The sequence below is a fragment of the Carcharodon carcharias genome, chromosome 8 (genome assembly GCF_017639515.1).
Source record: "Carcharodon carcharias isolate sCarCar2 chromosome 8, sCarCar2.pri, whole genome shotgun sequence".
In the NCBI taxonomy this organism is placed as follows: Eukaryota; Metazoa; Chordata; class Chondrichthyes; order Lamniformes; family Lamnidae; genus Carcharodon; species Carcharodon carcharias.
The window spans coordinates 116,270,055-116,295,498 of NC_054474.1; the positions used below are offsets into that span (position 1 = coordinate 116,270,055).

General features: G+C 46.5%; 1 protein-coding gene across 2 annotated transcripts in view; it reads right to left on the bottom strand.

The window, feature by feature from the left end:
* Positions 1-7,536: 7,536 nt before the first annotated feature.
* c8g (complement component 8, gamma polypeptide) overlaps positions 7,537-25,444 on the bottom strand; it is a 110,452-nt gene continuing 92,544 nt past the window's right edge. For both annotated transcript variants that reach the window (XM_041193122.1, XM_041193121.1), the window contains exon 8: positions 7,537-7,673. In XM_041193122.1, coding sequence (XP_041049056.1) covers positions 7,651-7,673 — 23 coding nt within the window. In that variant the 3' untranslated portion in view covers positions 7,537-7,650. The remainder of the gene's footprint in view (positions 7,674-25,444) is intronic.

Here is a 25,444-nt window from a genome sequence, read left to right on the forward strand (position 1 = left end):
GAATTGATTAAGGAAATCCAGCATGAATTTGTTAAAGGCAGATCTTGCTTAACTAACTTGATTGAGTTTTTTGATGAGGTGACAGAGAGGGTTGATGAGGGTAACGTGGTTGATATGATGCATCTGGAGTTCCAAAAGGCATTTGATAAAATGTCACGTGACAGGATTTCCAATGAAGTTGAAGACCATGGAATGAAACAGACAGCAGCCAATTGAATATGAAGTTGGCTGAGTGAAAGAAAGCATTCAGGAGAGCAAAGAGGGGATATGAGAAAGCTCTGGCTGGTAAAAGTGGGGAAAATCCCAAGATATTCTATAAGTATATCAATGGGAAGAGGATAACCAGTGAAAGAGTAGGCCCCATTAGGAAACAATGAGGCAATCTATGGGTGGAGCCAGAGGACATCGGTAGAGTGTTGAACGAATACTTCACATCCATCTTCACCCAAGAGAATGAGGATGAAGGTATCGAATTCGGGGAGAGAGACTACAAGGTTCTTGAGCAAATTGATATAGGGAGTGACAAGGTTTTGGAGGTGTTGGCAGGCTTAAAAGTGGACAAATCTCCAGGTCCGGATGATTTGTGTCCCAGACTGCTGAGGGAGGCAAGGGAGGAGATCACAGGGGCTCTGTCCCAAATTTTAATTCCTCTCTGGCCACGGGAGAGGTGCCAGAGGACTGGAGAACAGCTAATGTGGTTCCGCTATTTAAGAAGGGTTATAGGGATAAGCCAGGGAACTACAGGCCAGTGAGTCTCACGTCAGATGTAGGGAAACTATTGGAGAAAATTCTGAAGGAGAGAATCCATCTCCACTTAGAGAGGCAAGGTTTGATCAGTGATAGCATGGCTTTGTCAGAGCGAGGTCATGCCTAACAATTTGATTGAACTTTTTGAGGAGGTGACCAAGTGTGTTGATGAGAGTAGTTTATTTGGATTTCAGCAAAGCCTTTGACAAGGTCTCACATAGGAGACTTATAAAGAAGGCAAATGATGTAGGGTCAGATGATGTAGAATCTGTGTGGGTAGATTTGAGGAACTGCAAAGGTGAAAAAGCCATAATGGGAGTTATTTACAGACCTCCGAACAGTAGTCAGCATGTGGGGCACAAGATACACCAGGAGATAGAAAAGGCGTGTAAGAAAGGCAAGGTTGCAGTGACCATGGGGGATTTCAATATGCAGGTAGAATGGGAAAATCAGGTTGGTAGTGGATCCCAAGAAAAGGAATTTGTGGAATGTCTACAAGATGGCTTTTTGGAGCAACTTGTAGTGGAGCCCACTAGGCAACAGGCAATTCTAGATTTAGTGATGTGTAATGAGGCAGATTTGATAAGGGAGCTTAAGGTGAAGGAACCCTTAGGAGGAAGTGACCATAATATGGTAGAATTTACCCTGCAATTTGAGAGGAAAAAGCTGGAATCAGTTGATAATTATTACAGTTGAATAAAGGCAACTACAGAGGCATGAGGGAGGAGCTGGCCAGAATTGACTGGGAGATGAGCCTAGCAGGAAAGACAGTGGAATAGCAATGGCAGGAGTTTCTGGGAGTAATTTGGGAGACACAGCAAAAATTCATCCCTAGGAAGAAGAAGCAAACTAGAGGGAGGACGAGGCAACCATGGCTGACAAGGGAAGTCAGGGACAGCATAAAAGCTAAAGAGAAAGCATACAATGCGGCGAAGAGCAGTGAGAAACCAGGGGATTGGGAAGCCTACAAAGACCAACAGAGGACAACTAAAAAAGAAATAAGGAGGGAGAAGATTAAATATGAGGGTAAACTAGCCAGTAATATAAAAAAAATTGCAAGAGTTTTTTTTAGATATATAAAGGATATATAAAGATATATAAAGAGAGGCAAAAGTGGACGTTGGGCCACTGGAAAATGACGCTGGAGAAGTAGTAGTGGGGAACAAAGAAATAGCGGAGGAACTGAGTAGGTACTTTGCGTCAGTCTTCACAGTGGAAGACACGAGTAACATCCCCAAAGTTCAAGAGAGTCGGGGGGCAGAGGTGAGTACGGTGGCCATTACCAAGGAAAAGGTGCTAGGAAAACTGAAAGGTCTGAAGGTGGATAAATCGCCTGGACCAGATGGATTACACCCCAGAGTTCTGAAGGAGATAGCTGAAGAGATAGTGGAGGCGTTAGTGGTGATCTTTCAGGAATCACTCGAGTCAGGGAGGGTCCCAGAGGACTGGAAAATCGCTAATGTAAACCCCCTGTTTAAGAAGGGAGTGAGGCAAAAGATGGGAAATTACAGACCAATTAGCCTGACCTCAGTCATTGGTAAGATTTTAGAGTCCATTATTAAGGATGAAATTTCAGAATACTTGGAAGTGCACGGTAAAATCGGGCAAAGTCAGCATGGTTTCATCAAGGGGAGGTCATGTCTGACAAATCTGTTAGAATTCTTTGAGGAGGTAAAGAGTAGGTTAGACAAAGGAGAGCCAATGGATGTTATCTACTTGGACTTCCAGAAGGCCTTTGACAAGGTGCCACACTGGAGGCTGCTCAGTAAGATAAAAGCCCATGGTGTTAGAGGCAAGGTATTAGCATGGATAGAAGATTGGCTGTCTGGCAGGAGGCAGAGAGTGGGGATAAGGGGGTCCTTCTCAGGATGGTGGCCGGTGACTAGTGGAGTTCCGCAGGGGTCAGTGTTGGGACCACAACTTTTCACTTTATACATTAATGATCTAGATGAAGGGACAGAGGGCATCCTGGCTAAGTTTGCAGATGATACAAAGATAGATGGAGGGACAGGTAGTATTGAGGGGGCAGGGAGGCTGCAGAAGGATTTGGACAGGTTAGGAGAATGGGCAAAGAAGTGGCAGATGGAATACAATGTGGGGAAGTGTGAGGTCATGCACTTTGGTAGGAAAAATAGAGGCATAGACTATTTTCTAAATGGGGAGAGAATTCAGAAATCTGGAGTGCAAATGGACTTGGGAGTACTAATCCAGGATTCTCTTAAGGTTAACTTGCAGGTTGACACGGTAGTTAGGAAGGCAAATGCAATGTTGGCATTTATTTCGAGAGGACTAGAATATAGAAGCAGGGATGTGCTACTGAGGCTTTATATGGCTCTGCTCAGACCACATTTAGAATATTGTGAGCAATTTTGGGCCCCGTATCTCAGGAAGGATGTGCCCCTGAGGGTCCAGAGGAGGTTCACGAGAATGATCCCAGGAATGAAAGGCTTAACATATGAGGAACATTTGAGGACTCTGTGTCTATACTCGATGGAGTTTAGAAGGATGAGGGGGGATCTGATTGAAACTTACAGAATACTGAAAGGACGTGGGGAAGATGTTTCCATTAGTGGGAAAGACTAGGACCCAAGGGCACAGCTTCAGAGTAAAGGGAAGACCTTTTAGAACAGAGATGAGGAGAAACTTCTTTAGCCAGAGAGTGGTGAATCTATGGAATTCATTGCCACAGAAGGCTGTGGAGGCCAGGTCATTGAGTGTATTTAAGACGACATAGATAGGTTCTTGATTGGTAAGGGGATCAAAGGTTACGGGCAGAAGGCTGGAGAATGGGGTTGAGAAACTTATCAGCCATGATTGAATGGCGGAGCAGGCTCGATGGGCCGAATGGCCTAATTTCTGCTCCTTTGTCTTAAATGCACATGGGGTACAGGGTAATTTGATAAGGTGGATTCAAAATTGGCTTAGTTGTAGCAGGCAGAGGGTGATGACAGAAGGATGCTTTAGTGACTGGAAGGCAGTGTCCAGTGGCTTACCACAGGGATCTGTGCTGGGTCCCCTATTATTCGTCATTTATATAAATGACATTGATGACTATGGGGGGGCTAGGATTAGTAAGTTTGCGGATGACACAAAGATCGGCCGGGTGGTTAACAGTGAGGTTGAGTGTCTTGGGCTACAGGAAGATATAGACGGGATGGTCAAATGGGCAGATAAGTGGCAGATGGAATTTAACCCTGAAAAGTGTGAGGTGATACACTTTGGAAGGAGTAATTTGACAAGGAAGTATTCAATGAACAGCATGACACTAGGAAGTTCTGGGGAACAAAGGGACCTTGGCGTGTGTGTCCATAGATCTCTGAAGGCGGAGGGGCATGTTAGTGGGGTGGTGAAAAAGGTATATGAGACACTTGCCTTTATCCATCGAGGCATATATTACAAAAGTAGGGAGGTCATGTTGGAGTTATATAGAACCTTGGTGAGGCCACAGCTGGAGTATTGTGTGCAGTTCTGGTCACCACATTATAGGAAGGATGTGATTGCACTGAAGGGGGTGCAGAGGAGATTCACCAGGGTGTTGCCTGGGATGAAACATTTAAGTTATGAAGAGAGGTTGGACAGAATTGGGTTGTTCTCGTTGGAGCAGAGAAGGCTGAGGGGCGACCTGATCGAGGTGTACAAGATTATGAGGGGCATGGACAGGGTGGATAGGGAACAGCCATTCCACTTAGTTGAAGGGTCAGTCACGAGGGGGCATAATTCAAGGTGAGGGGCAGGAGGTTTAGGGGGGATGTGAGGAAAAACTTTTTTACCCAGAGGGTGTTAACGGTCTGGAATGCGCTGCCTGGGAGGGTGGTGGAGACGGGTTGCCTCACATCCTTTAAAAAGTACCTGGATATGCACTTGGCACGTCATAACATTCAAGGCTATGGGCCAAGTGCTGGTAAATGGGATTAGGTAGATAGGTCAGGTGTTTCTCACATGTCAGTGCAGACTTGATGGGCCAAAGGGCCTCTTCTGCACTGAGATTCTGTGGCTCAAAATAGGGATTATTGGTCAATGGTTATCCTTCAGACAGGAAAAAGGTATACATTGGGAGTCCCCTGCTATTCTTGATGTGGACAGGCTGGTTGAATGGACGGACTCTGATAGGGAGAATGAGGAAAGACAATATAAACTAAAGGATGCAATTCTAAAGGAGGTGCAGGAACAGAAAGACTGGCTGGTTTCTGTGCACAAATCATTGAAGCTGACAGGGCAGGTTGATGTAGTGATTCAGAAGGCATACTGTATCCTGGGTTCTCTAAATAGAGGCACAGAATACAAAAGTAAGAATGTTCTGATGAAACTTTATTAAAAAAATTGGTTCTGCCACAACTGGAGTACTGTGTCCAACTCTGGTCACCACAGTTTAGGAAGGATGGAATGACTTCAGAGAGATGCATAAAAGATTCATGAGAATGGTGCAGGGATGAGAAACTTCAGTTAAATATATAAATTAGAGAAGTTGGGTCTGTTCTCCTTCGAGAAGAGAAGGTTGAGGAGAGATTTGGTAGAAACGTTCAAAATCATGAGGGCTCTAGACAGAGTAGATAGAGAGAAAGGTTGAGAGCCAGAGGACACTGATTCAAAGTGATTGGCAAAACTATCAACAGCAATATGAAGAAAACCTTTTCACACAACAAGTAGTTAGGAACTGGAATGCTCTGCCTGAGAGCAGTGAGGTAGAGCTGACATGGCACGGTGGGCTGAATTCTTTCTGTGCTGTAACCATTCTCTCACTCTGTAATTTGCTGATACCAATGTGAATTCACTCCAGATACTCCATTGTTTAATTCCACTCCCACAAGTGAACCTTCGCACCCTCTGTCCCATTCTCCATGTCAATAATAACTCTTTTCAACTTGGACTTTAGCATGTAGCCCCCAATTGCTCTTCATTGTTGATGTGTCAGGCTTCATTCAGTGGTACCACTTTCACCTCTGACTCAGAAGTGGGTTCAAGTCCCACTCCAGAGACTTGAGTTCCATAATGTGCACTGTCACTGAGCACAGCACAGAGAGGGCACTGCGTTGTCAGAGGTGCTATCTTTTAGATAAGATGTTAAACTGAAGCCCCATCTGCCCCCTCATGTGGACATAGAAAGACCCACAGCACTATATGAAGAGAAGGAATATTCTCTGTGATTTCCTGGCCAATATTTAACCCTCAAACATTCTGCTGTGATGATTGCTTACCTAAAAGTGACAACAAATTAATCAATAGGCTATGAAATGAATTGATAAGAAGCTTTATAAATGTTAGTTCTTTATTGTCCTGTTCTTACTTCAAAATCTGTCATCACCAACACCTTAAAAAAACCTACTTGTGACCCTTCTGTTACTCTTTAGCAACAATGTGGAAACCATTATAAAAGAAGCTTTAGATAAAGTCCAGAATGGTCTCAAAGCGGGAGATCAGCTGGTAAAGGTTATAAGTGTTGCAGATGACCAGGTCCTAGTGGCTAGCACAGCAAAAGCTCTACAGATGCTAATGGCTAGAATGAATGAAGAGATGAAGGGTTTAGCTAAATTAAAATTTATATAAAAAAGAGAAAAGTTAAGAAGATTTGAAGAAATCATGCTGGGAAATCAGAGGTTGAGATAAAAAGCCAACTTCTGGAATGGGTTTCACAGTTTAAGTGGTTGGGAAGTACCTTGTGAGACGCTAGTTACTGCCATAAAGAAATCAAGAGTTAGAATAAGAATGACAAAGAATGCGTTCTCTAAACATAAAGAATTGCTCAGCACAGGAATGAGTAGAGGTCAAAGAAAAGAATGATCAGGACTGTGATATGGAGTGTCTTATATACAGGGCTAAAACGTGGACTTTGAGAAAAGCAGACATCCAAAGACTAGAAAGTTATGAGATGTAGTTCTAAGGATGGAGTGGGTCAGTTGGAGAGAACACAGGAGAAATGAAAAGTTCTCAGGATGGCGGAGAAGGAAAGATCATTAGTGAATATCATCAAGAAAAGACAGCCAGGTTGGCTTGGCTGTATTCTAAAGCATGAGAAGGAGGTGACTGCAGGAAGATTAGAGGGATTTGAACAAGAGGGAGAAAGAGAATGATGATATAGATAACTTGAAATTGATAATGGGAGATCTCCTATGAGTAACTGAAAAGCACAAGACCCCAAGGTGTAGAGAAATGAGCAGAGGATTTGCCCTTAGGCAAATCAGCACTACAGACCCTGCTCTCCTTGCCAACTATTGCCCCTTCACCAATGTCCCTTTCCTCTCCAAAATCCTTCAAATCTGTGCCCATCTTTTCTGAAACTTCGATTTTTATTTCCCTCTAATTTGATATCCTCTCCTGCCATAGTAACGAAACAAGCCTTACCAAAGTCTAACACTCCCACTCCCCATCCCACCCCTACACCCCTTCACACCTCTCCCCAGGATTACATCAGGGCCATTGTCAGCACTGTAGTGAGGTCCAAATTGGACGGCCAAATTCTGGCAAGCTGCCTCTGGAGGCACAAATAGCTCTTGAAGCTCAATGTAATTATTCTGATGAGATGAGCCTCAGGCCTGTGGCTTCTGCCTCACCCCAGGAGTGAGTTAACCATTCTGCACCCATAAAGCTGAAACTAATTTCTGGATCAGAGTGCCTTTCTCTGACAGCTCCAAGCAACTGCCAAATGCACAATCATTGGACGAGCAGTAAAACCTGAGCAGCAAAGACCATTTCACTCTCAGGAAAGCATGTGGGTAGTTCAGGCAATAGAGAGATGGCCAGTGTAGCAGTGGTGGGGTAGGAGGGCAGGAGGAATGCACAAGACGGTCAGTATTTGTTGCCACACAGCTTTATTTGATTAATTGGCAGGACAGAAAAACAAATGCTGATTAGGTCCAATAACAAAGAAATGAATCGAATCTGCCATCATTTCTGGGCTTACTTGCTTCAAGATTTTCCAAAATCGTCATCTATTGCATAAGAAAGCTCAAAATTATCAACATATTATGAAATCAAATCTGCAGTGCTGAAAAAAGAGACATCGAAGTTTTTGTCTTGCACTCGTCAGGACAATTTACAAGAGTAACAAATATAAAGGGAACAACAATTTATACTGTATGAGAAGGGAGTGCTGATTGGTTGGCAAGTGGACCCTGAGATGATGCCATAGAGAATGCACCAATTGATGGTCATAGGCAGCTAACTGCCAAGCACTGTTTGAAATTTAAACCAGGCAGTTTGAGCCAGATGGTCAAGGCATTGCGCTGAGGAATGGGTCAGCGAATGGCTGTCACTTATTTTATTTAGCTGAAACAGGCACAATGTGTATGCATGTTCTTTCTGTCTGTAAAGAACAGAGCCCTGTGTATTAATATATGTAATACTCAAGTTCTGTGCTACGCAGCGACTATTTGAAATCAAACAGTGATAACACAAGGGCTGGAGCCTGCTTACCAGAAGTGTTTACTAGAAGTGTTACAATTTGCTAGGAGTCTTACCTGTTAACTAAGGGCCATATCTGTTTGATAGGTGTGACACACTTTTACTTGGCGTGCTACTAGCTTGGGGGTCTTATCTATTTACAACACCTTATATTAACATAGCAACTTTAACATAGTAAAATGTCCCATGGCTCTTCAGGGCAATATTGTCAAACAAAATTTGACATTTTGCCACATAAGGTGATATTAGGGTAGATGACCAAGAGTTTAACGAAAGAGGTAGGTTTTATGGAGTGTCTTAAAGGGGGAAAGAGAAGTAAAGAAGCAGAGAGGTTTATGCAGGTGTTCCAGAGCTTAGGGTGTCTGTAGCTGGGAGCACGAGTAATTGATCTTGAGCGATTAAAATCAAGATGCACAAGGGTCCAGAATTAGAAGAGCGCAGTGTGGGCTAAGAGTCTGGCGCATATAGGGTTAATGTGGGACTGAGTACAGTGTCACCCACACAGTGATGTAAGAGGACAGAGGGCCTGCACCCAGGATCAGCCTGGTGTCGGACAGAGCTGTGTGTACCAGCCAGCATGGAGACAGCTTCTAGCTTGTTCCCTTTATTGTATATTTGTAAATTGCTCGAAGAGTCAATAAAGACTTACAGTTAACCAACGTCTGATTATGAAGACTTCTTCAGACCCACCAAACTGTAACCAACTCCCTACAACACACAGTTATCTCAAAGGGTTGTGGAGTTGGAGGAGAATACAGAGATAGGAAGGCCGAGGCCATGATGGGATTTGAAAACAAGGATGAGAATTTTAAAATCAAGTCGTTACTTGCTGGGAGCCAGTGTAGGTCAAAGACCACAAGGGTGATAGGTGAATGGGACTTGGATATGGGCAGCAGAGTTTGGATAACCTCAAATTTTTGTGGTGTGGAAAATGGAATGTGCTACATTCGTCAAGTGCTGGAAGAAGCAAAGGCATGGATGAGGTTGTCAGCAGCAGATGAGCTGAGGCTGGGAAAAAGTTGAGCGATGATATAGAGGTGGAAGCTGGCGGTCTTGGTTATGGTTGGAACTTCACCTCGGGGTCAGATGCGACACCAAGGCTGTGAATGGTCTGGTTCAATTTGAGTCAGTGACCAGGAAGAAGGATGGAGTCAGTGGCGCAGGGAACAGAGTTTCTAGGGGGAACTGAGGACATTGGCTTCAGTTGTTCCAATATTTAATTGGAGGAGGTTTATGCTCATCAGGAACAGATGTGGATAAGCAGTCTAATAATGAGGTGTCAAGAAGTAGAGCTGGGCTTTGTCAGTGTACACTGAAACTGGGCATCGTCAGCGTACAATGAAACTGGGCATCATCAGCGTACACTGAAACTGGACATCGTCAGCATACAATGAAACTGGGCATCATCAGCGTACACTGAAACTGGATGACGTCGGTGTACACTGAAACTGGGCGTCGTCAGCGTGCACTGAAACTGGGTGTTGGTGGCATACACTGAAACTAGACGTAGTTGGTACACACTGAAACTGGGTGTCGTCGGTGTACACTGAAACTGGGCGTCTTCGGCATACACTGAAATTGGGTGTCGTCAGCGTACACTGAAACTGGGCGTCGTCAGTGTACACTGAAACTGGATGTCGTCAGCGTGCACTGAAGCTGGGCATCGTTGGCATACACTGAAGCTGGGTGTCGTCAGCGTACACTGAGACAGGGCAGAGTCGGCGTACACCGACAATGGGTATAGTCGGCGTACACTGAAGCTGGGTATAGTCGATGTACACTGATGCTGGGTATAGTTGGCGAACACTGACGCTGGGAATAGTCGGTGTACACAGACGTTGGGTATAGTTGGCGTACACTGAAACTGGGTATAGTTGGTGTACACTGACACTGGGTATAGTTGATGTACACTGACGCTGGGTATAGTTGGTGTACACAGACGCTGGGTATAGTTGATGTACACTGATGCTAGGTATAGTCGGTGTACACTGATGATGGGTATAGTTGATATACACTGACATTGGATATAGTTGGTGTACACTGATGCTGGGTATAGTGGGCGAACACTGACATTGGGTATAGTCGGTGTACACTGAAGCTGGGCATCATCGGTGTACACTGACGCTGGGCATAGTCAGCATACACTGCAACTAGGCGTCATCGGTGTTTACTGATGCTGGGTAAAGTTGGTGTACACTGACGCTGGGCATAGTCGGCGTACACTGACACTGGGCATAGTTGGCGTGCACTGACACTGGGTATAGTCAGCGTACACTGAACTTGGGCGTCGCCGGCGTACAGAGACTGGGCATAGTCGGCGTACACCGACGATGGGTATACTTGGCGTACCCTGAAACTGGGCATATTTGGCGTACACTGAAACTGGTTGTAGTTGATGTACACTGAAGCTGGGTATAGTCGATGTACACTGAAGCTGAGTATAGTCAGTGTACACTGACGGTGTATGTTAGGTGTACACTGACGGTGTATTGTCGGTGTACACTGATGGTGTATAGTCTGGGTACACTGATGGTGTATAGTTGGTGTACACTGATGCTGGGCATAGTCAGCCTACGCTGAAACTGGGTATAGTTGGGGTACATTAACGCTGGGTATAATTGGTGTACACTGACTCTGTGTATAGTCGATGTACACTGACGCTGTATATAGTCGATGTACACTGACGCTGGGTATGGTCGGTGTACACTGACGCTGGGTATAGTCGATGTACACTGACGCTGGGTATAGTCGTGGTACACTGACGCTGGGTATAGTCAGTGTACACAGACGCTCACAATGCCCAGTTCTACCTCTTGACACCTCATTATTAGACTGCTTATCCACATCTGTTCCTGATCAGCATAAACCTCCTCCAATTACACTGACGGTGTATGTTAGGTGTACATTGATCGTGTATGTTAGGTGTACACTGACCATGTATGTTAGGTGTACACTGAACGTGTATGTTAGGTGTACACTGAACGTGTATGTTAGGTGTACACTGACTGTGTATAGACGGTGTATACTGACGGTGTATAGTCGGTGTACTCTGACGGTGTATGGTTAATGTACACTGACGCTGGGCGTAGTCTGCCTTTGATGAAAATAGGTAAAGTTGGTGTACATTGACGCTAGGTATAGTTGGTGTACACAGACACTGGGTATAGTCGATGTACACTGACGCTGGGTATAGTCGATGTACACTGACCCTGGGTATTGTCGGTGTACACTGACGCTGGTATAGTTGATGTACACCGATGCTGGGTATAGTTGGTGTACATTGATGCTGGGTATATTCGTGTACACTGACACAGGGTATAGTCGGTGTACACAGACGCAGGGTATAGTCGTTGTACACTGACGCTGGGTATAGTTGATGTACACTGAAGCTGGGTATAGTTGGTGTATACTGATGCTGGGTATAGTCGATGCACACTGACGCTGGGTATAGTCAGTGTACACTGATGCTGTGTCTAGTTGGCGAACACTGATGCTGGGTATAGTCGATGTACACTGACATTGGGTACAGTCGGTGTACACTGATGCTGGGCATAGTCGGCGTACACTGAAGCTGGGCGTCGGTGTTCACTGATGCTGGGTATAGTCGGCGCACACTGATGCTGGGTAGTCGGCGTACACTGATGCTGGGCGTAGTTGGCGTACACTGACACTGGGTATAGTCGGCGTACACAAACTGGGCATAGTCGGCATACACAGAAACTGAGCATAATCGGCGTACACAGAAACTGAGCGTAATCGGCGTACACAGAAACTGGGCGTATTCGGTGTACGCTGAAACTGGGTGTAGTCAGCGTACACTGAAGCTGGGTATAGTCGATGTACACTGAAGCGGGGTATTGTCGGTGTACATTGACCGTGTATGTTAGGTGTACACTGACCGTGTATGTTAGGTGTACACTGACCGTGTATGTTATGTGTACACTGACCGTGTATGTTAGGTGTACACTGACGCTGTATAGTCAGTGTATACTGATGGTATATAGTCTGCGTACACTTCACGCCGGGCATGGTCAGCCTTCGATGAAACTAGGTACAGTTGGTGTACATTCACGCTGGGTATTGTTGGTGTACTCTGACACTGGGTATAGTTAGTGTACACTGATGCTGGGTATATTCGGTGTACACTGACGCTGTGTATAGTCAGTGTACACTGACGCTGGGTATAGTCGTTGTACACTGACGCTGGGTATAGTCGTTGTACACTGACGCTGGGTATAGTTGTTGTACACTGATGCTGGGTACATTGGCGTACACTGATGCTGGGTATAGTTGATGTACACTGACGCTGGGCATAGTCGGCGTACACTGAAACTGGGCATCGCTGGCGTACACTAAAACTGGGCATAGTCGGCGTACACTGAAACTGTGCGTATTCGGTGTACACGGAAACTGGGTGTAGTCGGCATACACTGAAGCTGAGTATACTCGATGTACACTGAAGCTGGGTATAGTTGATGGACACTGAAGCGCGGTATAGTCGGTGTACACTGAGAGTGTATGTTAGGCGTACACTGACTGTGTATTGTCGGTGTACACTGACGGCGTATGTTAAGTGTACACTGACCATGTATGTTAGGTGTACACTGACGGTGTATAGTCAGTGTATACTGACGGTGTATAGTCGGTGTACTCTTATGGTGTATAGTTGGTGTACACTGACGCTGGGCGCAGACAGCCTTTGATGAAACTAGGTACAGTTGACACTGGATATAATTGGTGTACACTGATGCTGGGTATTGTCGGTGTACACTGACGCTGGGTATAGTCTATGTTCACTGACGCTGGGTATCGTCTATGTTCACTGACGCTGGGTATAGTCTATGTTCACTGACGCTGGGTATAGTCGGTGTACACTGACGCTGGGTACAGTCCGCATACACTGAAACTGGGTATAGTTGATGTACACTGACGCTGGGTATAGTCGATATACACTGACACTAGGTATAGTCGGTGTACGGTGACGCTGGGTATGGTCGGTGTACATTGATGCTGGGTATAATCGGTGTACATTTACACGGGATATAGTCTGTGTACACTGATGCTGGGTATAGTTGATGTACACTGATGCTGGGTATAGTTGGCGCACACTGATGCTGGGTATAGTTGGCGCACACTGATGCTGGGTATAGTCGAAGTACACTGACGCTTGGTATAGTGTAACTAACGCGGGGTATAGTCGTTGTACACTGATGCTGGGTATATTTGATGTACACTGATGCTGGGTATAGTTGGTGTACACTGACGCTGGGTATAGTTGGTGTACACTGACGCTGGGTATAGTTGGTGTACACTGACGCTGGGTATAGTTGGCGAACAATGACGTTAGGTACAGTCAGTGTACACTGACATTGGGTATGTCGGAGAACACGGACGTTGGGTATAGACAATATACACTTTCGCTGGGTACGGTCGGTGTACACTGATGCTGGGTATAGTTGGTGTACACTTACGCTAGGTATATTCGGGGTACACTGATGCTGGGTATAGTTGATGTACACTGACGCTGGCATAGTCGGTGTACACTGACGCTGGGTATAGTCGGAGTACATTGACGTTGGGTATGGTCGGTGTACACTGATGCTGGGTATAGTCGGATGTTCACTGACGCTGGGTATAGTCGATGTACACTGACGCTGGGTATAGTCGGTGTACACTGACGCTGGGTACAGTCCGCGAACACTGAAACTGGATATAGTTGATGTACACTGAAGCTGGGTATAAATGGTGTACACTGCCGCTGGGTATAATCGATGTACACTGACGCTGGGTATAGTTGGTGTACACTGATGCTGGGTATAGTTGTTGTACACTGACACTGGGTATATTTGATGTACACTGACACCGGGTATAGTTGGTGTACACTGACGCTGGGTATAGTCGGTGTACACTGATGCTGGGTATAGTTGGCGAACACTGATGCTGGGTAAATTTGATGTACACTGACGCTGGGTATAGTCGGTGTACACTGATGCTGGGTATATTCATTGTACACTGACGCTGGGTATAGACAATAGACACTGAAGCTACATATAGTTGGTGTACACTAATGCTGGGTATAGTCGTTGTACACTGACGCTGGGTATGTTTGATGTATACTGACATTGGGTATATTTGATGTACACTGACGCTGGGTATAGTTGGTGTACACTGATGCTGGGTATAGTTGGTGTACACTTACGCTGGGTATATTCGGGGTACACTGATGCTGGGTATAGTTGATGTACACTGACGCTGGCATAGTCGGTGTACACTGACGCTGGGTATAGTCGGAGTACATTGACGTTGGGTATGGTCGGTGTACACTGATGCTGGGTATAGTCAGATGTTCACTGACGCTGGGTATAGTCGATGTACACTGACGCTGGGTATAGTCGGTGTACACTGACACTGGGCATAGTTGGCGTGCACTGACACTGGGTATAGTCAGCGTACACTGAACTTGGGCGTCGCCGGCGTACAGAGACTGGGCATAGTCGGCGTACACCGACGATGGGTATACTTGGCGTACCCTGAAACTGGGCATATTTGGCGTACACTGAAACTGGTTGTAGTTGATGTACACTGAAGCTGGGTATAGTAGATGTACACTGAAGCTGAGTATAGTCAGTGTACACTGACGGTGTATGTTAGGTGTACACTGACGGTGTATTGTCGGTGTACACTGACCGTGTATGTTAGGTGTACACTGACCGTGTATGTTAGGTGTACACTGACAGTGTATAGTCAGTGTATACTGATGGTGTATAGTCTGGGTACACTGATGGTGTATAGTTGGTGTACACTGATGCTGGGCATAGTCAGCCTACGCTGAAACTGGGTATAGTTGGGGTACATTAACGCTGGGTATAATTGGTGTACACTGACTCTGTGTATAGTCGATGTACACTGACGCTGTATATAGTCGATGTACACTGACGCTGGGTATGGTCGGTGTACACTGACGCTGGGTATAGTCGATGTACACTGACGCTGGGTATAGTCGTGGTACACTGACGCTGGGTATAGTCAGTGTACACAGACGCTCACAATGCCCAGTTCTACCTCTTGACACCTCATTATTAGACTGCTTATCCACATCTGTTCCTGATCAGCATAAACCTCCTCCAATTACACTGACGGTGTATGTTAGGTGTACATTGATCGTGTATGTTAGGTGTACACTGACCATGTATGTTAGGTGTACACTGAACGTGTATGTTAGGTGTACACTGAACGTGTATGTTAGGTGTACACTGACTGTGTATAGACGGTGTATACTGACGGTGTATAGTCGGTGTACTCTGACGGTGTATGGTTAATGTACACTGACGCTGGGCGTAGTCTGCCTTTGATGAAAATAGGTAAAGTTGGTGTACATTGACGCTAGGTATAGTTGGTGTACACAGACACTGGGTATAGTCGATGTACACTGACGCTGGGTATAGTCGATGTACACTGACCCTGGGTATTGTCGGTGTACACTGACGCTGGTATAGTTGATGTACACCGATGCTGGGTATAGTTGGTGTACATTGATGCTGGGTATAGTCGATGTACACTGACGCTGGGTATAGTCGGTGTACACTGACGCTGGGTACAGTCCGCGAACACTGAAACTGGATATAGTTGATGTACACTGAAGCTGGGTATAAATGGTGTACACTGCCGCTGGGTATAATCGATGTACACTGACGCTGGGTATAGTTGGTGTACACTGATGCTGGGTATAGTTGTTGTACACTGACACTGGGTATATTTGATGTACACTGACACCGGGTATAGTTGGTGTACACTGACGCTGGGTATAGTCGGTGTACACTGATGCTGGGTATAGTTGGCGAACACTGATGCTGGGTATATTTGATGTACACTGACGCTGGGTATAGTCGGTGTACACTGATGCTGGGTATAGTCATTGTACACTGACGCTGGGTATAGACAATAGACACTGAAGCTACATATAGTTGGTGTACACTAATGCTGGGTATAGTCGTTGTACACTGACGCTGGGTATGTTTGATGTATACTGACATTGGGTATATTTGATGTACACTGATACTGGGTATAGTTGGTGTACACTGATGCTGGGTATAGTTGGTGTACACTGACACTGGGTATAGTCGGTGTACACCGACGCCGGGTATAGTCGATGTTCACTGACGCTGGTTTTGTCGGTGTACACTGACCTGGGTATAGTTGGTGTACACTGACGCTGGGTATAGTCGGTGTACACTGTCATTGGGTATAGTTGGTGGACACTGATGCTGAGGATAGTTGGCGATCACTGACGCTGGGTATAGTTGGTGTACACAGACGTTGGGTATAGTCAGTGTACACTGATGCTGGGTATAGTCGGTGTACACTGAAGCTGGGTACAGTCGGTGTACACTGACGCTTGGTATAGTTGGTATACACAGGCGTTGGGTATATTAGGTGTACACTGACATTGGGTAATATCGGTGTACACTGACGCTGGTTATAGTTGGCGCACACTGACGCTGGGTATATTTGATGTACACTTACGCTGGGTATAGTCGGTGTACACTGATGCTGGGTATAGTCATTGTACACTGACGCTGGGTATAGTTGGTATACACAGGCGTTGGGTATATTAGGTGTACACTGACATTGGGTAATATCGGTGTACACTGACGCTGGTTATAGTTGGCGCACACTGACGCTGGGTATATTTGATGTACACTGACGCTGGGTATAGTCGGTGTACACTGATGCTGGGTATAGTCATTGTACACTGACGCTGGGTATAGACAATGGACACTGAAGCTACATATAGTTGGTGTACACTAATGCTGGGTATAGTCGTTGTACACTGACGCTGGGTATGTTTGATGTACACTGACATTGGGTATATTTGATGTACACTGACGCTGGGTATAGTTGGTGTACACTGACGCTTGGTAGAGTCAGTCTACACTGATGTTGGGTATTGTTGGTGTACACTGACGCTGGGTATCGTTGGCGAACACTGACGCTGGGTATAGTCGGTGTACACTGACGTTGGGTATTGTCGGTGTACACTGACGCCGGGTATAGTCGATATTCACTGACGCTGGTTTTGTCGGTGTACACTGACCTGGGTATAGTCGGTGTACACTGACCTGGGTATAGTCGGTGTACACTGGCGCTGGGTATAGTCAACGTACACTGAAACTGGGTATAGTTGACGTACACTGCCGCTGTGTATAGTCGATGTACACTGACACTAGCTATAGTCGGTGTACGCTGACGCCGGGTATAGTTCATGTACACTGACGCTGGGTATAGTCGGCGTACACTGTCTTTGGGTATAGTCGGTGTACACTGATGCTGTGTATAGTCAGTGTACACCGATGCTGGGTATAGTTGGCAAACACTGACACTGGGTATAGTCGATGTACACTGACGCAGGGTATAGTTGGTGTACACTGACACTGGGTATAGTTGGTGTACACTGACACTGGGTATAGCCGTAGTACACTGACGCTGGGTATAGTCAGTGTACACTGACGCTGGGTATAGTTTGTGTACACTGACGCGGGGTATGGACGGTGTACACTGAAGCTGGGTATAGTCAGCGTACACTGACGTTGGGTATGTCGGTGTACACTGACGCTGGGTATATTCGGTGTACATTGACATTGGGTATAGTCGGTGTATACTGTCATTGGGTAAAGTTGGTGGACACTGATGCTGGGTATAGTTGGCGATCACTGACGCTGGGTACAGTTGGTGTACACAGACGGGTATAGTCAGTGTACACTGATGCTGGGTATAGTCGGTGTACACTGAAGCTGGGTACAGTCAGTGTACACTGACGCTTGGTATAGTTGGTATACACAGGTGTTGGGTATATTAGGTGTACACTGACATTGGGTAATATTGGTGTACACTGACGCTGGTTATAGTTGGCGCACACTGACGCTGGGTATATTTGATGTACACTAACGCTGGGTATAGTCGGTGTACACTGATGCTGGGTATAGTCATTGTACACTGACCCTGGGTATAGACAATGTACACTGAAGCTAGATATAGTTGGTGTACACTGATGCTGGGTATAGTCGTTGTACACTGACGCTGGGTATGTTTGATGTACACTGACGCTGGGTAGAGTCAGTCTACACTGATGTTGGGTATTGTCGGTGTACACTGACGCTGGGTATCGTTGGCGAACACTGACGCTGGGTATAGTCAGTGTACACTGACTCTGGGTATAGTTTGTGTACACTGACCCGGGGTATGGACGGTGTACACTGACGCTGGGTATGTCGGTGTACACTGACGCTGGGTATAGTTGGTGGACACTGATGCTGGGTATAGTTGGCGATCACTGACGCTGGGTATAGTTGGTGTACACAGACGTTGGGTTTAGCCAGTGTACACTGATGCTGGGTAAAGTCGGTGTACACTGAAGCTGGGTACAGTCAGTGTACACTGACGCTTGGTATAGTTGGTATGCACAGGTGTTGGGTGTATTAGGTGTACACTGACATTGAGTAATATTGGTGTACACTGACGCTGGTTATAGTTGGCGCACACTGATGCTGGGTATATTTGATGTACACTGACACTGGGTATAGTCGGTGTACACTGATGCTGGGTATAGTCATTGTACACTGACGCTGGGTATAGACAATGTACACTGAAGCTAGATATAGTTGGTGTACACTGATGCTGGGTATAGTCGTTGTACGCTGGGTATGTTTGATGTACACTGACACTGGGTATAGTTGGTGTACACTGACACTGGGTATAGCCGTAGTACACTGACGCTGGGTATAGTCAGTGTACCCTGACGCTGGGTATAGTTTGTGTACACTGACCCGGGGTATGGACGGTGTACACTGACGCTGGGTATGTCGGTGTACACTGACGCTGGGTATAGTTGGTGGACACTGATGCTGGGTATAGTTGGCGATCACTGACGCTGGGTATAGTTGGTGTACACAGACGTTGGGTTTAGCCAGTGTACACTGATGCTGGGTAAAGTCGGTGTACACTGAAGCTGGGTACAGTCAGTGTACACTGACGCTTGGTATAGTTGGTATGCACAGGTGTTGTGTTGGGTGTATTAGGTGTACACTGACATTGGGTAATATTGGTGTACACTGACGCTGGTTATAGTTGGCGCACACTGATGCTGGGTATATTTGATGTACACTGACACTGGGTATAGTCGGTGTACACTGATGCTGGGTATAGTCATTGTACACTGACGCTGGGTATAGACAATGTACACTGAAGCTAGATATAGTTGGTGTACACTGATGCTGGGTATAGTCGTTGTACGCTGGGTATGTTTGATGTACACTGACATTGGGTATATTTGATGTACACTGACGCTGGGTATAGTTGGTGTACACTGACGCCAGGTACAGTCGATGTACACTGACGCTGAGTATAGTCGGTGTACACTGATGCTGGGTATAGTTGGTGTACACTGATGCTGGGTATAGTTGGTGTACACTGACGCTTGGTAGAGTCAGTCTACACTGATGTTGGGTATTGTCGGTGTACACTGACGCTGGGTATCATTGGCGAACACTGACGCTGGGTATAGTCGGTATACATTGACGTTGGGTATTGTCGGTGTACACTGACGCCGGGTATAGTCGATGTTCACTGACGCTGGTTTTGTCGGTGTACACTGACCTGGGTATAGTCGGTGTTCACTGGCGCTGGGTATAGTCAGCGTACACTGAAACTGGGTATAGTTGATGTACACTGCCGCTGTGTTTAGTCGATGTACACTGACACTAGCAATAGTCGGTGTACGCTGATGCTGGGTATAGTTCATGTACACTGACATTGGGTATAGTCGGTGTACCCTAACTCTGGGTATAGTTGGCGAACACTGACGCTGGGTATAGTCGGCGTACACTGACGCTGGGTAGTCAATGTACACTGATGCTGTGTATAGTCAGTGTACACTGATGCTGCGTATAGTTGGTGAACACTGACACTGGGTATAGTCGATGTACACTGACGCTGGGTATAGTTGGTGTACACTGATGCTGGGTATAGTTGGTATACACTGACACTGGATATAGCCGTAGTACACTGACGCTGGGTATAGTCGGTGTACAATGCTGCTGGGTATAGTTTGTGTACACTGACGCTGGGTATAGATGGTGTACACTGACGCTGGGTATAGTCGGCTTACACTGATGTTGGGTATGTCGGTGGACACTGACACTGGGTATATTCGTAGTGCACTGACGTTGAGTATTGTCAATATACAGTGATGCTGTGTATCGTCAGTGTACATCGATGCTGGGTATAGTCGGCGAACACTGACACTAGGTATAGTCAGTGTACACTGACGCTGGGTATAGTTTGTGTACACTGACGCGGGGTATGGATGGTGTACACTGACGTTGGGTATGTCGGTGTACACTGACGCTGGGTATAGAAAATGTACACTGACGCTGGGTATAGTTTGTGTACACTGACGCGGGGTATGGACGGTGTACACTGACACTGGGTATAGTCAGCGTACACTGACGTTGGGTATGTCGGTGTACACTGATGCTGGGTATAGTCGGTGTACATTGACATTGGGTATATTCGGTGTACACTGTCATTGGGTACAGTTGGTGGACACTGATGCTGGGTATAGTTGGCGATCACTGACGCTGGGTATAGTTGGTGTACACAGATGTTGGGTATAGTCGGTGTACACTGATCCTGGGTATAGTCGGTGTACACTGAAGCTGGGTACAGTCGGTGTACACTGAAGCTGGGTACAGTCGGTGTACACTGACGCTTGGTAAAGTTGGTATACACAGGCGTTGGGTATATTTGATGTACACTGACGCTGGGTATAGTCGGTGTACACTGACACTGGGTATAGTCAATGTACACTGACGCTGGGTATAGTCATTGTTCACTGACGCTGGGTATAGACAATGTACACTGAAGCTAGATATAGTTGGTGTACACTGATGCTGGGTATAGTCGTTGTACACTGATGCTGGGTATGTTTGATGTACACTGCCACTGGGTCTATTTGATGCACACTGATGCTGGGTATAGTTGGTGCACACTGACGCCGGGTATAGTCGATGTACACTGACGCTGGGTATAGTCGGTGTACACTGTTGCTGGGTATAGTTGATTTACACTTACGCTGGGTATAGTTGGTATACACTGACGCTGGGTATAGTTGGTGTACACTGACGCTGTGTATTGTTGGTGTACACTGACGCTGGGTATAGTCGGTGTACGCTGATGCTGGGTAGTCGATGTACACTGACGCTGGGTATAGTCGATGTTCACTGACGCTGGGTATAGTCGGTGTACACTGACGCTGGCTATAGTCGATGTACACTGACACTAGGTATAGTCGGTGTACGCTGACGCTGGGTAGTCAATGTATACTGACGCTGGGTATAGCCATTGTACACTGACGCTGGGTATAGTCAGTGTACACTGACGCTGGGTATAGTCAGCGTACACTGACGCTGGGTATAGTCAGCGTACACTGACGCTGGGTATAGTCAGCGTACACTGACGTAGGGTATGTAAGTATACACTGACGCTGGGTATGGTCGATGTACACTGACATTGGGAATAGTCGTGTACACTGACATTGCGTACAGTTGGTGTACACTGCTGCTGTGTATAGCTGGCGAACATTTACGCTGGGTATGGTCGGTGTACACAAACGTTGGGTATAGTCGGTGTACACTGACCCTGGGTATAGTCGGTGTACACTGACGCTGGGTATAGTTGGTGTACACTGACGTTGGGTATGGTCGGTGTACACTGACTTTGGGTATAGTCGGTGTACACTGAAGGGTATGTCGGTGTACAGTGATGCTGGGTATAGTCGGTGCACACTGACGCTGGGTATAGTCGGTGCACACTGACGCTGGGTATAGTCGATGTACACTGACACTAGGTATAGTCGGTGTATGCTGATGCAGGGTAGTCTATGTACACTGATGCTGGGTATAGTCAGCGTACACTGACGTAGGGTATGTAAGTGTACACTGACGCTGGGTATGGTCGGTGTACACTGACATTGGGAATAGTCGGTGTACGCTGACATTGCGTACAGTTGGTGTACACTGCTGCTGTGTATAGCTGGCGAACATTTACGCTGGGTATGGTCGGTGTACACAGACGTTGGGTATAGTCGGTGTACACTGACCCTGGGTATAGTCGGTGTACACTGACGCTGGGTATAGTTGGTGTACACTGACGTTGGGTATAGTCGGTGTATACTGACTTTGGGTATAGTCAGTGTACACCGATGTTGGGTATGTCGGTGTACACTGACGCTGGGTATAGTCGGTGCACACTGACGCTGGGTATAGTCGGTGCACACTGATGCTGGGTATAGTCGGTGCACACTGACGCTGGGTATAGTCGGTGTACACTGACAATGTATATATGGTGTACATTGATGTTGTATTTTTAGATGTTGTCACTGAAGGGTGGCATGTAGATAATATATAGGAAGGGCCAAGGATAGTTACTTGGAATACACCAGACTTAACCCCATCTGAGCAGGAAGAGAAGCTGATATAGGTGATTATCTGACTACAATTAGATAGATAAGAATGGAACCAGGTGCGTGCAGTCCCACCCATTGTGGTTGTGTGGGTGGAGATGCGTTGGAATAGTATGGTTTGGTCAACCATGTCAAAACTGCATATGGATCGAGAAGGAGAAGGAGGGGTAGTTTACCATGGTCACTAAGGGCTTTAGCCATTTACTCGAGGTCTTATCAGATGCCAGGCGTGTTTTTCATTTACTAGGCTTGTTACCAATTTACAGTGGGAGAGTAGGACAGTGAGATTCGTTTGGGATTCAGTCAGAGCTATAGAGAGAGATTAGTTTGGGATTTATATAGGGCTTTGGGTTATAGTGGGGCAGTGGGATTAGTTAGGGGATTGATAGCAATGTGGTGGACTCTTAAATACCCTGTGAAATGGCCTAGCATGTCACTCAGTTCTACCAAACTGCTAAAAAATCCAAAAGGAATGAAACTGAATGGACCACCCAGCATCAACTGAGGCACTGGAAACAATAACAGCAATCGCTGCCCTGTCGACCCTGCAAAGCCCTCCTTACTAACATCTGGGGGCTTGTGCCAAAATTGGGAGAGCTGTCTCACAGACTAGTCAAACAGCAGCCTGACACAGTCATCCTCATGGAATCAAACCTTACAGATGATCCCAGACACCACCATTACCATCACCATCACCATCACCATCCCTGGCTATGTGCCGGCCCCACTGGCAGGACAGAACCAGCAGAGGTGGTGGCACAGTGGTATACAGTCAGGAGGGAGTTGCCCTGGGAGTCCTCAAAACTGGCTCCAGACCCCGTGATGTCTCTTGGCATCAAGTGCAACATAGGCAAGGAAACCTCCTGCTGATTACCATGTACTGCCCTCCCTCAGTTGGTGAATCAGTGCTCCTCCATGTTGGACATCACTTGGAGGAAGCACAGTGGGTGGCAAGGCTGCAGAATGTACTCTGAATGGGGCACTTCAATGTCCATCACCAAGAGTGGCTTGGTAGCACCATTACTTACCGAGCTGGCCATGTCCCAAAGGACATAGCTGCAAGATCGGGTCTGCGGCAGATGGTGAGTGAACCAACAAGAGGGAAAAGCATATTTGATCCCATCCTCACCGACCTGCCTGCCGTAGATGCATCTGTCCATGACAGTATCGGTAGGAGTGACCACAACAAAGTCCATGTGGAGATTAAGTCCCACCTTCACATTGAGGATACCCTCCATCGTGTTGTGTGGCATTACCACCATGCTAAATGGGATAGATTTCAAACATCTAGCAACTCAAGACTGGGCATCCATGAGGCGCTGTGGGCAATCAGCAGCAGCAGAATTGTACTCGGACACAATCTGTAACCTCATGGCCTGGCATATCCCCCACTCTACAATTACCATCAAGCCTGGTTCAATGAAGAGTGCAGGAGGGCATGCCAGGAGCAGCACCAGGCATACCTAAAAATGAGGTGTCAACCTGGTGAAGCTATAGCACAGGACAACCTGCGTGCCAAAGAGCATAAGCAGCAAGTGATAGACAGAGCTAAGCGATCCCACAATCAATGGATCAGATCTAAGAACCTGCCACATCCAGTCGTGAATGGTGGTGGACAATTAAGCAACTCATTGGAGGAGGAGGCTCCATAAATATCCACATCCTCAATGATGGAGGAACCCAGTAGATCAGTGCAAAAGATTAGGCTGAAGCATTTGTTATAATCTTCAGCCCAAAGTGCCAAGTGGATGATCCATCTCGGCCTCCTCCAGAGGTCCCCAGCATCACAGTTTCCAGTCTTCAGCCAAATCGATTCATTCCACATGATATCAAGAAACGGCTGAAGGCACTGGATACTGCAAAGGCTATGGGCCCTGACAATATTCTGGCAATAGGACTGAAGGCTTGTGCTCCAGAACTTGCCGCGCCCCTAGCCAAGCTGTTCCTGTATAGCTACAACACTGGCATCTACCCAGCTATGTGGAAAATTGCCCAGATATGTCCTGTACACAAAAACCAGGACAAATCCAACCTGGCCAATTACCGCCCCATCTGTCTACTCTCGATCATCAGTAAAGTAATGGAAGGAGTCATCAACAGTGCTATCAAGCAGCACTTGCTTAGCAATAACCTGCTCACTGCTGCCCTGTTTGGGTTTCACCAGGGCCACTCAGCTTCTGACCTCATGACTGCCTTGGTTCAAACATGGACAATAGAACCAAGCTCCTGAGGTGAGGTGAGAGCGACTGCCCTTAACATCAGGGTCGCATTTGACCGATTGTGGCATCAAGGAGCCCTAGCAAAACTGGAGTCAATGAAAATCAGGGGAAAACTCTCCGCTGGTTAGAATCAAAACTAACACAATGGAAGATAGTTATGGTTGTTGGAGGTCAATCATCTCAGCTCCAGGACATCATTGCAGGAGTTCCTCAGGGTTGTGTCCGTAGCCCAACCATCTTCAGCTGCTTCATCAATGACCTTCCTTCCATCATAAGGTCAGAAGTAGGGATGTCCGTTGATGATTGCACAATGTTCAACAGTCCGTGTCCAAATGCAGCAAGCCCTGGACAATATCCAGGCTTGGGCTGACTAGTGGCAAGTAACATTCACACCACATAAGTGCCAATAATGAGTATCTCCAACAAGAGAGAATCCAACCATTACCCCTTGACGTTCAATGGCATTTCCATCACTGAATCCCCCACTATCAACATCCTGGGGGTAACCATTGACCAGAAACTGAACTGGACTAGCCAAATAAATACTGTGGCTACAAGAGCA